This window comes from Helianthus annuus, chromosome 15 (assembly GCF_002127325.2).
Source record: "Helianthus annuus cultivar XRQ/B chromosome 15, HanXRQr2.0-SUNRISE, whole genome shotgun sequence".
In the NCBI taxonomy this organism is placed as follows: domain Eukaryota; kingdom Viridiplantae; phylum Streptophyta; class Magnoliopsida; order Asterales; family Asteraceae; genus Helianthus; species Helianthus annuus.
In genome coordinates, this window is record NC_035447.2 from 162,997,509 (window position 1) to 163,011,953 (window position 14,445).

General features: G+C 39.4%; 2 protein-coding genes across 2 annotated transcripts; both read left to right on the forward strand.

Moving 5' to 3' along the window:
* The first annotated feature begins 553 nt into the window (after nt 1-553).
* LOC110892919 lies at nt 554-5,636 on the forward strand. Its single transcript, XM_022140055.1, has 4 exons — nt 554-2,021; nt 2,173-2,738; nt 2,813-3,898; nt 4,467-5,636. Exons 1-4 carry the CDS (start codon nt 554-556, stop codon nt 5,634-5,636), a joined length of 4,290 nt encoding a protein of 1,429 aa, XP_021995747.1.
* A 5,944-nt stretch (nt 5,637-11,580) lies between these two features.
* On the forward strand, nt 11,581-13,153 carry LOC110892913. Its single transcript, XM_022140050.1, has 3 exons — nt 11,581-11,890; nt 11,993-12,804; nt 12,893-13,153. Exons 1-3 carry the CDS (start codon nt 11,581-11,583, stop codon nt 13,151-13,153), a joined length of 1,383 nt encoding a protein of 460 aa, XP_021995742.1.
* Nucleotides 13,154-14,445: the final 1,292 nt, after the last annotated feature.

Here is a 14,445-nt window from a genome sequence, read left to right on the forward strand (position 1 = left end):
CATTTTATCAGCAGGAAATACTGGTGAGTGAATCCCAATTTAACCAAATTTAACTAAAAACCAATTTGCAATATTGAGGGCACATCCGCAATTACATTTGTATCCAAGACATCACAATTAAAAAAACTACTCTCTGCTGCAGAAGTAGAAACCCTAGCTCTCTCTCCTTTTTGGCGATTTTTTGCTCATCATGATTCCTTGGTTTTTCTTTGTGATCTGATGTATAACAGTCTGTGATTAGAATCTTGTGTATGCAAATTCTATAACGAACTCGTTAGCATTAGGGATCAATCCAAAACTAGGGTTTTTTTCTGTTTTTTCTTTCAAATCGTCGGCCTTGTTCTTCAATTCGAAACCCTGATTTATTAAGCTAGTTGCTATTGATTGCGGTTAACTGAGATTAACTTAGCTAGATTGATAACACTGGTTTAATCGATTAAGGGAAATAGATTGAAAATAGGGTTTTAAAAGGATTAGGGTTTCCTGTCTTCTTACTCGTCGGTTTTCTGGATTTTTTCTTGTTTGCGTGCATGGTTGTTTAGTTTTCTGTTTAATGGAGAGAGTTGATGAATCTAATTTGGCTGATCGTTCCAAGTTGAATGAAAATGAAAGGGATGTCCATGATCGTGGGAAACCTCTTATCTTGAACAAGGGGTTTACGAATAGGGTTTTCAAGATTGATGGTAATACTCGGCTGCCGCGTAGGGGAATTGTTCAGAATATACAATCGGAACCGAAGAAAATCAATGTCATTGATGAACTAATTAAGATTACGGAGCCGGTGCTGGATGCTAATCTGGGGCAGGGAATGTCGGCTACCGATGAAACTGGGAACAAGGGTGCGGATGTGACTAAACCTAGATCTTACGCGGATTCGGTGAAAAATCAGAATGTTCAACAGGTGAATTTCAGGTCTCTTGCTTGTTCGGTGCAACATGAGGATTGTGACATCGTTCTTCCTGTGGAATCTGTTCGGGTAGTACAGGATAAGTTAGCGAACACCTTGTATGGATACTTTTTGGGAGACCGTATTGCGTACCCTGTGGTTGATTATTTTGTCAAGATTAACTGGAAAAAGTTTGGTCTGCAGAAGTCAATGATGAACGCAAATGGCTTTTTCTTTTTTAAGTTCGAAGACCAGAAAGGGATGTTGGATGCTTTAGCTGCTGGTCCGTGGATTATTAGATCGCAACCGTTTTTCCTTCAAGAATGGACACCTACTACAAAGTTAGAGAAAAAGGAGGTTAAGAAAGTTCAAGTTTGGGTTAAAGTTCATGAAGTTCCGATTGCGGCATATACGGAAGACGGCCTTAGTATGATTGCGACTGCCATAGGTGAGCCGAAAATGCTTGACTCGTATACTACGTCTATGTGTGTAGATAATTGGGTTCGTACTAGTTTTGCACGTGCCCTCATTGAGGTGACAGCGGAAAAAGAGCTTAAAGAAAAAATAACTATGGCTATCCCCAACCTGAGTGGTGATGGATTTATGAAGGAAACGATGTACGTTGAATACGAATGGAATCCTTTAAGATGCTCGTCATGTTGTGTCTTTGGTCACTCCAATGAATCTTGTCCTAAGAATCCGAAACCTGCTATTCAGAAAGGTGGTAAGTTGCAAGCTAATCAAGGTAGACCGCAGACAAAGTCTACTCCTAGAGTTGATGATGATGGTTATATGGGAGTGCATAACAAGAAAGTGGCCAGGAAAACGGGTATAAACATCCCTAAACCGAAACCAAAGTTTGAGTATAGACCGATCTCTAATAGTCGTAAAGCTGATTTGAAACTTAAGTCAGTCTCCCCGATTTTTCAATCCTCAAACCCTTTTGATGTGTTAAATTCGGTTGAAGCGGATGAAGGGCAAAGTAGTAAACAACATAATGGGGATGGATTTGACGACTCTGATGATGAGGAGGTGATAGAAATATATAACGAGACGAATGATTTTCTGGTGGGGGAATCCTCAAAACCGAGCGACATTAAAGGGGCAAGCACTCCTTCTCCAATGGTTACTGATGGTTAGTCTGGCTACGTGGAATATTAGGGGGTTGAACCGCCCTCTAAAGAAAAATGAGGTTCGTCAGGTGGTGAAGGATAATGGTGTTAGTTTCTGTGCGATTCTCGAGTCTCATGTAGATATTAATAAACTTGATAAAGTGTGCAATTCAGTTTTTCGTAATTGGGAGTGGACATCTAACGGTGGCCATTGTGACAAAGGAACTCGTATCATTATTGGATGGGACCCGGATGTATTTGATATAATAGTTTTAGCTCAAACGTCTCAAGTGATACATGTTCAAATGATGATTAAAAGCGATAAAAAGGTTATCTTCTGTTCGATTGTTTATGCATCTAATTTCTATATTACTAGGAGAGAATTGTGGAGCCACTTGGCTAGACATAAAATTCTGGTAGATAATAATCCTTGGGTTTTAATGGGGGATTTTAACTCCGCTTTGAATTTGGAAGATAAATCGATGGGATCCTCTGGTATATCTACTAGTATGCAGGAGTTTCAAGAATGTGTTAATCATCTTCAAGTGGCGGATATTAAAAGCATAGGGTTCCACTTCACGTGGACTCAAAAGCCGAAGAAAGGAGTTGGCTTATTAAAGAAGATTGATAGGGCTATGAGTAACATTCAATTTGTTAGTGATTACCCGGAAGCGGTTGCGATGTTTCAACCATATCGAGTCTCTGACCATTGCCCGTGCATTCTTAGAATTAACAAGACGGTAAAGAAAAAGCTAGTTCTTTCAAGTTTGCAAATTTTTTGGTTCATAAACCGGGTTTTTTGGATGTGGTTAAGAATAATTGGGACCTGACCATTTCGGGAGTGCACCAATTTCGGCTGGTTAAAAAGCTTCGAGCTCTAAAGTCTCCTCTTAGATCTCTTTTATTTAAGCAGGGTAATCTTCATAAAAAGGTAGAAGAGTTACGTGGGAAATTGGATGCTATTCAAAGGGATGTAGAGAGAGATCCCTTCAATGAAAATGCTAGACGTGAAGAAGTCACGGCTACTCGTGCTTTCCAAGAAGCGTGTCTGGATGAGGAGCGATTTCTAAAGCAAAAATCTAAAGTGGCTTGGTTACGAGCGGGGGATGCTAACTCTAAATTTTTTCATTTGTCGCTGAAATCTCGAAACCATCGAACTCGTATTGAAGGTATTACTGATATAAACGGGATTTTTTGTGATGGCCAGGCCGTTCCTGAAGCTTTTGTCAACTATTATGAGACGTTTTTAGGGAGTGAAGGGGATATCTCTTCGGTTCTTTCGCCGGAGATGTTTCAAAATCGTCTAAGTCAGAACGTTGCTGATAACATGATTCGTTCTATCACAGTGGATGAGATCAAATCGGCTATCTTTGCTATTGGTAATGATAAAGCTCCGGGTCCTGATGGCTATACAGCGGCTTTTTTCAAGAGGTCGTGGGATATTGTTGGTACGGATGTTACAAATGCCGTTATGGATTTCTTTATTTCAGGTCGGTTGCTCCAGGAGATAAATCATACCCTTATTGTGCTTTTACCTAAAATGACTACCCCTACTACGGTAAAAGATTTTCGTCCCATAGCTTGTTGTAATGTTATATACAAGTGCATCAGTAAAATTCTGTCGGATCGGTTGAAGGTGGCCCTTAATGACATTGTCAGTATTAATCAATCAGCCTTTGTTCCTGGTAGGAAAATATCGGACAATATTCTTCTTACGCAGGAATTAATGCATAATTATCATAAAGATTATGGGCCTCCTAGGTGTGCGTTTAAGGTTGACATCCAAAAAGCTTATGATACTGTGGATTGGAACTTTCTTGAAGACGTCTTGCTGGGTTTCGGGTTCAACCAGATGATGATTAAGTGGATTATGCTTTGTGTTGCCACTCCATCATATTCAGTTTGTGTGAATGGTAGTGTTCATGGGTTTCTGGGTTTCGAGATCCTATCTCTCCTTACCTGTTCACATTGGTGATGGAAGTATTGACGTGTCAGTTACAACATGCCTCTTCTATTGATTCGTCTTTCAGATTCCACAACAAGTGCCATCGTCAACGCATCATCAATCTTTGCTTTGCGGATGATTTGTTTCTGTTTGCTAGGGGGGATGTGAGATCGGCTACATGTATTATGAATGCTCTCTCTCATTTTTCTCGTATGTCTGGCTTGATTCCCAATGTTCAAAAGGGTACCAGTTTCTTTTGTAATGTTCCGCAACATGTCAAGGGGGCTATTCTAGGAATCATGCCTTTTGTCGAAGGTGAGTTACCTGTCTGGTATTTGGGGGTCCCGTTGATTTCGACTAGGCTCCTATACAAAGATTGTAGTATTTTGATTGAGAGATTGGAGAAGCGTATCTTAAATTGGAAGAATCGGCTATTGTCTTTTGCGGGTAGAGTTCAGCTGATTCTCTCTGTTTTGTCCTCTATGCACATTTTTTGGGCCTCTGTGTTAATTCTGCCGGCTAGGGTTATCAAGGACAAGATGGTTCCTTTCAAAGAGGGAAAACTAAGGTTTCGTGGAATTCTATATGTAAGCCGAAATATGAAGGAGGACTTGGGTTGCGAAGACTTCAAGATGTTAATAAAGCTCTTATGGTTTCACATATATGGAGCATTATTACCAAGCGGGATTCTCTTTGGGTTCAATGGATATACTCTAACAGGATAAGGAATACTAATTTTTGGGAGCGTAGGATTCCATCAGTGTGCTGCTGGAGTTGGAGAAAAATTCTCCAGTTACGACCAACTATTAGGAATTTTATTTGGTCAAAACTTGGTGATGGTGGGATGACATCCGCATGGTATGACCGTTGGTGTGAGTGCGGGCCTTTAGCCGGTTTCATATCTCCTCGTATCATTCATGCAGCTGGGTTCTCCCTTCATGATTCGGTCAAGGATGTTTGGGCGGATGGTTCTTGGAAGTGGCCTACGGCTTGGCGAGATTTATTTCCGGTTTTGATTCAGCTTGATAACATGCAGCTTAGCCCGAATCGTAGAGATCGATTTCTTTGGAAAGATGGGGAGAAATCGTTTGATCATTCGTCTGCGTGTGTGTGGGAATCTATCCGAGCTAGGGAGACGGAAGTAGAGTGGGTGAATGTGGTATGGTTTTCTCAATGTATTCCTCGGCATGCTTTCCTTATGTGGCTCATCATGCGTAGGAAACTTTTGAATCAGGATAAAATTCTACAATGGGATCTGTCGAGAAGAAAGAACATGAACATGATGTGCTGCTTATTGTGCTTAGAAAATAACGACTCTCTCGAGCATCTGTTTTTCGAATGTAAGTTCTCGACTCAGATTTGGCTCTCAGTTAGGGATAAGGTGAATATGGGCACGGTTGAACCGAAGTGGACAGATGTGATGAATTGGCTCTTAGCAAGAGGGGCGTCTAAATCGGTTTTCAATTATTCTAGTCGCCTCATAGTTGCAGCTTCAGCGTATTTCATTTGGCAAGAGCGTAACGCTAGACTGTTTAAAAATCAAACGAGACCTCCAGATATTATTACCTCTTTGATTCTTCAGACAGTTCGATACAAACTTATGGGAGCGAAGAACAAGAGAATGGAGAAAGTCAGACGCTTTCTAGAGCTGTGGGATATTCATGATGACGTGATGCTTAACGACGCTGGCTAGTTTGTTTATGATTGGTGTCTAGGTTGTTTTGTCTAGAGTTTTTGTCTAGTGGGTGTTGAATTTGTGAGCTAGTTGTCTCGTTTTCTAGTGTTACTTTCATGGGGGGTTGTCCCATGTTAGAACTAGTATGGGCTTTCCATACTACTTGTTTTTCTGTTTTGTGAATATATAGAATCATCGGGGTAACCCCTGTACCCAAAAAAAAAAAGACATCACAATTAACATCAGTGGTACGGTCATACTCAACTTATGGGATGTTACCACGCCAGTAACAAACTTTGTATACAAAACCCCAACATACCCACTATAATTGTATTCTTTACAAATACTCAATAACTGCTTTGTATATATTTAATTTAGTGAGGTTTTGTAAAAACAATAACAAAAAGGTTTACAAAAGGTGGATCAACTCACATTGCTATTATAGGGCTTTCCTTTGTGATTCCCTGGTTATAATATAATTAAATAAACAATGCACACATGTTAGTATAATAACCCATTTTAACATTAGTAATACCCTCCCCGAGACGGTATTTCAACGACTACGTCGGGCAGAACCACGACAGCCGTTACGGAACCCTAGATCAATTGGGCAGAGTATCTAATACGTATCCAGGGGTTATGATACTTACAACGAGGCAGAACTTCGCTAATTAGGGGGTATAATACCCGAGTATTATTTCAACTATTCAGAAATTGTGATTGAGAAACGAAGAATGAACAAATTCAAATGAAATCCGATGTGTTCTTTATATAGGTGCTGAAAATGGTTCCCACGCGGCCCGCGTAAAGAACAGGCAAGGCTTACGCGGCCCGCGTCAATGCTGGGTCAACGCGTAGCTTGTCCTGGTCATAATCTAGCCTCGCCACGATGATGACACGTGTCATCACCGGGCTGCGCCACCAATTGGGACACTCGCGGCCCGTGTAAACTAACGATGTGGCCTTATGCGGCCCGACTGAACTAAAGAAATGAACGAGATCAGGTTTCAACCCTCATACCGCCCGCGTAAGAATTTGGGTGGGTCTACGCGGCCCGCCTCAACTTACTATTTCTTGTTTTTCATTTATTTTTAATACTATATTATAATTCGGGCTCGGTTTTCACGTATGGGATATATTTTAGGAAGTGTTAGGGTGTCAGGGGTGTTTTAGGAGGGTTGTTATATTTTGGGTATAATTTCTGGGTTATTTAATAAAATATATCATGCACTCATATTAAGTATAGTGACCCAATTCTACTTTATCCCTACTCACGAGACAGAACCCCCAACGAATTTAGGCAGCGCCTTGACATACGTTACGGGGTCCTACGTCAGTCGGACAGGGTATCAGTGATCAGGGGCTACAATACTTAAAACGGGGCAGGGCTTTGGAGTTTTATAAGTATAATACTTAAGAAAATTGGGAATATGAATAGACAGAGGGATAGCGAATGAGGCTGGGCGATTTGAAACTTCAGTGTCGCCTCTTATTTATACTAATGTTCAGCTTGAACTTTAAGCTATATAGTACACGTATACCATATTCATTAATTGAATATGTACACCATGCATTCAACCATTTTTTTACTTCCATATTACACACTCACACGTGCACTTGTTTTTATTATTTGTTAAGTTTTAATTATTATTATTTTATTATTTATATATATAATTAATTCAACTGCTTCATTTATTTGGCGCTTATAACTTGTAGAATATGACGTTTTATAAAATAATGAATATGCCATTAGGACGAGCATATTTTATCTACATTTTGAACCAAGTTTCATTAAAAACGGAGTATGTTTAAATATAATGTATTTTTATAATTTAATTATTAAATGATTACTATACTTGCCCAAAATACCTCATATTTCCATTGGTTAACTTTACCCATGATGTTTCCTTTTAATAACATAAGTTTTTATATATTTATATAAATAAAATTTTGGGAATGTTACATCCAGGGACAAGGTACTACACTAGTATGGTGTGTAGGGAGGTAAGGACCATAAAACTGCGTCACTATTTGATAGTTTAAGTGCCAGAAAGTGCCTAAAACCCACACAGAGTGCAGAATTCTGTATTTTTCAACAAAATTCAGCTTTTTAAATAAGCTAGTAATGTGCAAAAATATGGCAAAATGGTCCTGTATGCTTTCCTAAGTGTCGGGAATTAAAAGTGTCATAAAAATTACATAAAGGACACTATACGGTATAACTTAGCACTTTAACGAACCGGTATCTAACCGAACAACCGGACACTACCCGAAACACCAAAATTATACTAGAAACATTGTTTAATTATTTTGAGCTAGTCATGATCCCCGAAGACCTTAACACCCACTAAAATATCTAGTAACTAACTTAACTAACTATATACTTGGTTTTGGATTGTAAACTAACTAGTTGGTTCCAAGTTACACTTAGACCCCCCCCTATGCTTGTCATCGGCCATACCACTACACCATACCTCAAAGCTTTGATTTCTATTATATATTTGATCTTGCTTGATCTTGTGGGCAAAATATTGGAAGAAAAGGTTATAATTATGGCATGAGATATCTAAAGATCATCACATTTTCACTCACTAACTCACTTCATCTCTCTCCCTATCCTCCCTCTCATCTCGGCCGAACACCCCCACAAGCACCACCATCATCATCCAACTTCATTCATCCAATCCAAGCTCATTTCAAGTGTTAGAAGGTGATTGAGGAAGCTTGAAGCTTGCGGATCATCAAGGAGCTTTCTTACTTGCTTTTATCCACCATTTTCATCATCTTCTTTATCAAGTGTTCTTCCCTAGCTTAGAGCTAGTAGTAAGACTCTCACAACCCTTTCATACTTCTAATTTTAGTTGGTTAAAAGATATATTATGTTATAAATCACAAGAACACTAAAGACATAATCTTGAATCTTAAACAAAAGCTTAACATATGATGAAATATGGATGAAATGATGTTGTTTAGTATATGTATGATGTTTGATTGTTGTTCACTAGAGATTGTGATGTTGATCATCACATAGAGCTTGCTAGATTGTGATTAAACACATGATCTAGCAAGTGAGAGGATGATTATGTGACAACATAAGATGATCATCTTCTTGTATGAACATGAACTTGATGAATAAAGAGATTTCTTATAAAATAATAAACAAAGTAAGTTAGTAACCTTATGGATCCAAGACTTATGAATGATTTTTCAAGAGAACCAAGTTTAAAATAGGATTTTTGGAAGATCATGGTTTTTACTTAAACCTACACTATTTTTAGTGGAAAAAAAAGCGTATAAACACTTATGAAACCAGAAGATCTAATAAATAAACATTTTTGTGAAATGTGCTTACACGTTGTAAACACCTAAACTTTTTAAGAATGGGATTATTAAAGAAATAAATACATTTTGGAGGGTAACTAAGTCTATTAAACTTATTACCAATTCACTACAAGTTTTTAATAAAAGATCAAGTTCATGTTGTTATGAAAAGTGTATAGTTTTTGCACTTGGGAAGAATAATATTGTTTAGGGTTTGATTGTTGATTATTGTGTGATGATTTTCGAAAAGAAAATGATATGCTTTAATAGCATCGACACCCCCATTTTAGGGGAAACTATGGCAAAATTTTCTAAAAATACAAACACTTAGAAAAATATTTTCTAAACAAGTATTTATAAGTGAGTATTTAACTATGGTTTTCAATATAAACTTTGCCATAGAATTTGTAACAAAAATGCAAATATTGGAGGTTGTTTTTATAAATAAAAATGGGTAAATATGTATATTTTGAATATATATATATATATATATATATATATATATATATTAAGACACTTGTGTGATTATTTGTATACTTGGTGAAATAGTTATATTATTTTAGGGTAAAATAATATAACTTAACAAATACCATGAAATTTACTATCCAAATAATACCAAAAATCACAAGGAATAAAAATATAAGTTACACACTTAATATTGTGAAATCGAACACAAGAACGTGACTTATAAACTATTCCGGAAAAATACCGTTACTTATATATTTTAGGTAAATATTATTTTTGATACAAGAAATGAAAATATGATTTTTACAAAGTTGTATCATATTTTTAGGCAAGGTGAAAATATATTATTTTTGGGGAAGTTAAAATATATTTTCTTAGTATATTTAGAAGATATGATTTTTGGGAAAAATATATATTTTCTGGACAATACATTATTTTGGGACAAAATAAGTTATTATATATTTTCTAAAGGTGAGACTTGAAAATATATTAACATGGAACTATAAATACAATAATACGAAAATACATGTATAAGATACCCCCATCCTTGGGAAGGAATCACGAAAATAAAATACTTGAGAAGTATTGTTACAAAAATGTGGTTTAAACAATTATTCCAAAACTAAATATAATTTGAGGTTAAAATAATTATTATTTTAACAAATAATTATAACTTGCAATAATATCAGAAACGTAACTCAAAAACGTAAATACTAAGCAAAGGCACGACCTGTTCGTCTAATAGACGTTAGTACACTGTAGGTAGTCGTGTTTGCTGAGGAGTATTGAGTGCCAGTACTGAAGACGCAATACTGTGAGTTCATGTCCCCCTTTTCTTTTAACTGTTTTCAGTTTTATACTTCGGGGGTGAAATACATGTTACAGTTACTACAAACGTTTTGTACATGGTATGATTAGCTTAAGGAGGTTTACTGCTTGATCATGTGAAAGGTGGGTATAACACTTAAGGCCATTAATCCTCATCGTAGAACCAACGGACATGAGTGATAGATCTATTTGGGTGTAGCGAGCCCACACCCATGGGGACCAGGGTGGCCCATAGGGTGACTATGTCTTCCAAACGGAGGCCCGGTACAAATCTGTAGGTTTGAGTCTTCCTGTACCATTTCACACATACCATTGGCTTTGCAACCCATTGGTGTTCTGTTTTTTCCTTATTGCTACATACTAGGGACATACATACATACATACATACATACATGCTTTAAAGGTTTACTCATACACATGAACTCGCTCAACTTTTGTTGATATTTTTAAACTACATGTATTTCAGGGAACTAGTGGATCTGACAGGTGTGTGCATGTGTCTCAAGCTGCGTTTAAATAAAAGATGTCATTTGTGGTCGTAGAGTTTAGAAGATGTATCCTATTCCTGGAAGGGATACATGTTTTTAAACCCGGTTTTATTCAAGATCTTTTGTCGAGTCTTGATGAACTCATTTGAACATGTTGTGGTTTGTAACTTAAGTTTGGTGGCAACTTTTCAAACAAGTATGTTGTGGTACTTTCAAACTTAGCTTTTATGGATGAATATCTTTTGGTTTTATCATATAGCAATGTTATGATTGAATGCTTTGGTGATAAGAAGTCACACCAATAACCACGCTTCCGCAAAAGTCAGGGTGTGACTGTTTGGTATCAGAGCTTCGATTGTAGCGAACTAGGATTCTTTCTCGAGTCTAGGCTACGATCATAAGGGCTCTCACGAAAATGTTTTCACACATGTTTACATTGCATGCACAAAATGTCCAGATCCAGGGAACAAACATTTTTACAAGCAAAAGGCACAAAACACATTTCAAGGCTATATTTATAATTTAGTCTTAGAGAGTGGGGAGGTTCAGTCTTAGAGAGTGGGGAGGTTCAGTCTTAGAGACTGGGGAGGTCCAGTCTTAGAGACTGGGGAAGTTTAGTCTTAGAGACTGGGGAAATTAAGTCTTTGAGACTGGGGGAAATTGAGTCTTAGAGACTGGGTAGTCAGTTTGAGAAACTGGGAAGGTTTTAGTCTAAGAGACTAGGGAGTTCAGTCTGAGAGGCTGGGTGGGATAGTCTGGGAAGACTAGGATGAATACATGCTTACATTGTTATGACTTACATGCTTATTTGATGATTATTGATATATGTGCATATGAGTGATTGTTTTGTCACAGACACCATGTCCTCTTCTGATAGAGGAGTATCAGATACCATAGACCCTATGGCCAAAGTTTCAGATGACGGGATGGCCACAGACACTGAGGTTTTCACTTCAGACACTACGAGTGACAACGATAATGATTTTCAGCCGTTTGCTTTACCAGATTTTGGAGATGATATACCACTAGCTGATAGTCTTCCTAACGGGGATCTACCTCTTGTTCAGATCCCTGCTCCTTTTCCTCTTGTTGCATTTCCTCTTGAGGATCTGCCTCTAGACGCTATGTCTGATGACGACGTCGATCTTTTTATTGAGGGTCCCCCTGAGGGTGCCCAGGAAGAGGGGGCTCCAGTCGATGATGCCGTTGTCGTTCCACTTGTCTAGATTCCAGTTGATGATGATGTTGTTATCCCTCTTGTTGAGATTCCAGTCGCTGATGACATTGCTGTTTCGTTTATCGAGGTTCCGGTCGTAGAGTTCTTATCTGACCATTCTGGTCCCGATTCATTTGAGTCTGTGTCATCTACTACCTTACACGCATGGGGCGTGCAGCATTATCCCACTGACACTGATTCTAACACCGCTATGTCTGCTGCACCTGTCTCTCTGCAGTACATCGAGTTCGACGATGAGTTTGACCCTGTATTTCCACACGACTTTGACCCTGACAATGAGATTGAGTTTGTCCCTGACGAGCAGCCTTTTGAGGCACCTGTCATTCCTGACGATCAACTCTTTGATATACCCGCTGATCTTGAGTATGCTCCAGCTGACCCTGAGCCTGAGATTGCACCAGAGCCTATACCTGCTCATGACCCTTTGCCTATGCATGACCCTATCCCTACTGACATTCCAGTTGTTGCACCACCTTTGCCTGACCCGATCCCTGTACTTGTTGATCGTGCTCCTTTTGCAGCTCAGATTGACCCCAGATATGCACACACCCGCAATGGGTGGATCGAGGACGACGACGCCTACCCTCCTTTTGTTAGACCCGTTACTCCCTCACCTGCATCTACCCAGGCACCCGTTGGTATCGCCCCACTTCACCTACACGTGTCAGATACGCACCGCATAGATTTACCGATCACATTCCTTCAGGATATCCCTCCTCCCCGTCCAGGGGAGGGACCATCGAGTCAGCAACCCTGTCACAGACCTTCTGTGTCAGCAGCCGATCATTTCATGCCACAGTTTACACACTGCTCCTTCTTCTGCACCCACGGGCGAGCCACTGATTTGGTTTCCGCCCAACGTGATGCCTGTATCTGATCCATACCATCCCTTCCACATTGGATACACGAGGGATGATTTGCTTTTGTCGCTGCAGCTCCAGCAGGAGATACTGTGTAGGAGAGTCATGGAGTTAGAGAGGATCCCGCGTCCTCCGCCTTGTCCTTGTCAGTCACCATTCGCGACACCACCAGCTACTCTCCTACCGTACCCTGATTTTGATGTCCGTTTCCTCACTATGGAGCAGCAGGTTAGCTATCTGCTGCATATCGTTCATGCACTCGAGGAGGATTTAGCGCATTTGCGCAGGTTGCTTTTCGTTCCTCCACCTCCTCCTCCTCCTCCACCATCAGCTTAGGGTTTTTTGGTTTTATGCAGATAGCATGCTTTTGATGAGAGTGCGGCTATTGAGCCAGATTGCACAGCCTTTTGAAGACCACATTTTTGACTTATTGACTTTTGATTGTTGTAGTACGATGGATATTTTGGACAGGGGTGATGTGACCCTTAGTCTCTTTTGATGTATGATATATTGTGGAACATGTAAAACTGTACTTGTGGTCTTGATATATGAAAGCTCAATCGCAACATTCTCATTATATGCGTTGTTGGAATTACTTGTTTGTATTATGACATGGGATGTTATGTGTTTACTTGTGTTGATAAATGGTATTACAAATACATGTTACATACTTACTATACTTATTAAGACCTGACCGATGCAATCTTCTTATAGAAGATGACTCCACGAAGAGAAACTCGTTTGCCCACTACAGAGGCAGAGTTACAGGAACGGATTTCACAGGCTATTGCACAGCACGAGGCCCTGAGCTCGGAACATAGCGGGGGTACCTCTGGAAACAACCCACCCCATGGTAATGTTAAGTCACTATAGACACATTACGTTAGATTTGGATACTCCATGTGCAATCGCTAATGCTTGCTGTGAATAGTGTTACTTGTACAGGCTGTACTTATAAACAGTTTCTAGACTGTAAGCCATTGAATTTCGACAGCACCATGGGTGCTGTAGCCTTTGTCAAATTGACGGAAAAGACGGATTATGTGATAAGGATGAGCAAGTGCGCTCCTGAACATCAAGTCACCTACATCTCAGGACTCTTTCTAGATGGTGCCTTATCCTGGTGGAATCTGCAAGTCCAAACCCTAGGGGAAGAAGCTGCTTACGCCATGACATGGGATGAAATGAAAGAGCTCATGAGAAAGAAATACTGCTCCAGGGCCGAAATCCAAAAGCTGGAAACTGAATTTTGGCACCTCAAGATGGACGGCCCGAAAATTGCCGAATATGTCCAGAGATTTCACGATATGTCTCGCGTGGTACCATACATGGTTGATCCAGAATTCAAACGCATTGAGCGGTTTATTTGGGGGTTGGCACCTCAGATTATGAGTATGGTGACATCGTCAAAGCCTGCAACAATTACTGAGGCTATCGATCTAAGCGTGTCACTAACTGAAGAAGCTAGCAGATTAAACAAGTTTTCGATCTCTGACCAGAAAAAAAAGGTGACTCACGTTGAGTCATCCGGTGAGAACAAACGGAAGTTCTCAAACTTTAAGAAGGGTACCAGCAGCGCTAGCAAGAAGAAGGAAGTGAACCCACCAGCTGAAGTAAAGACTGGTGCT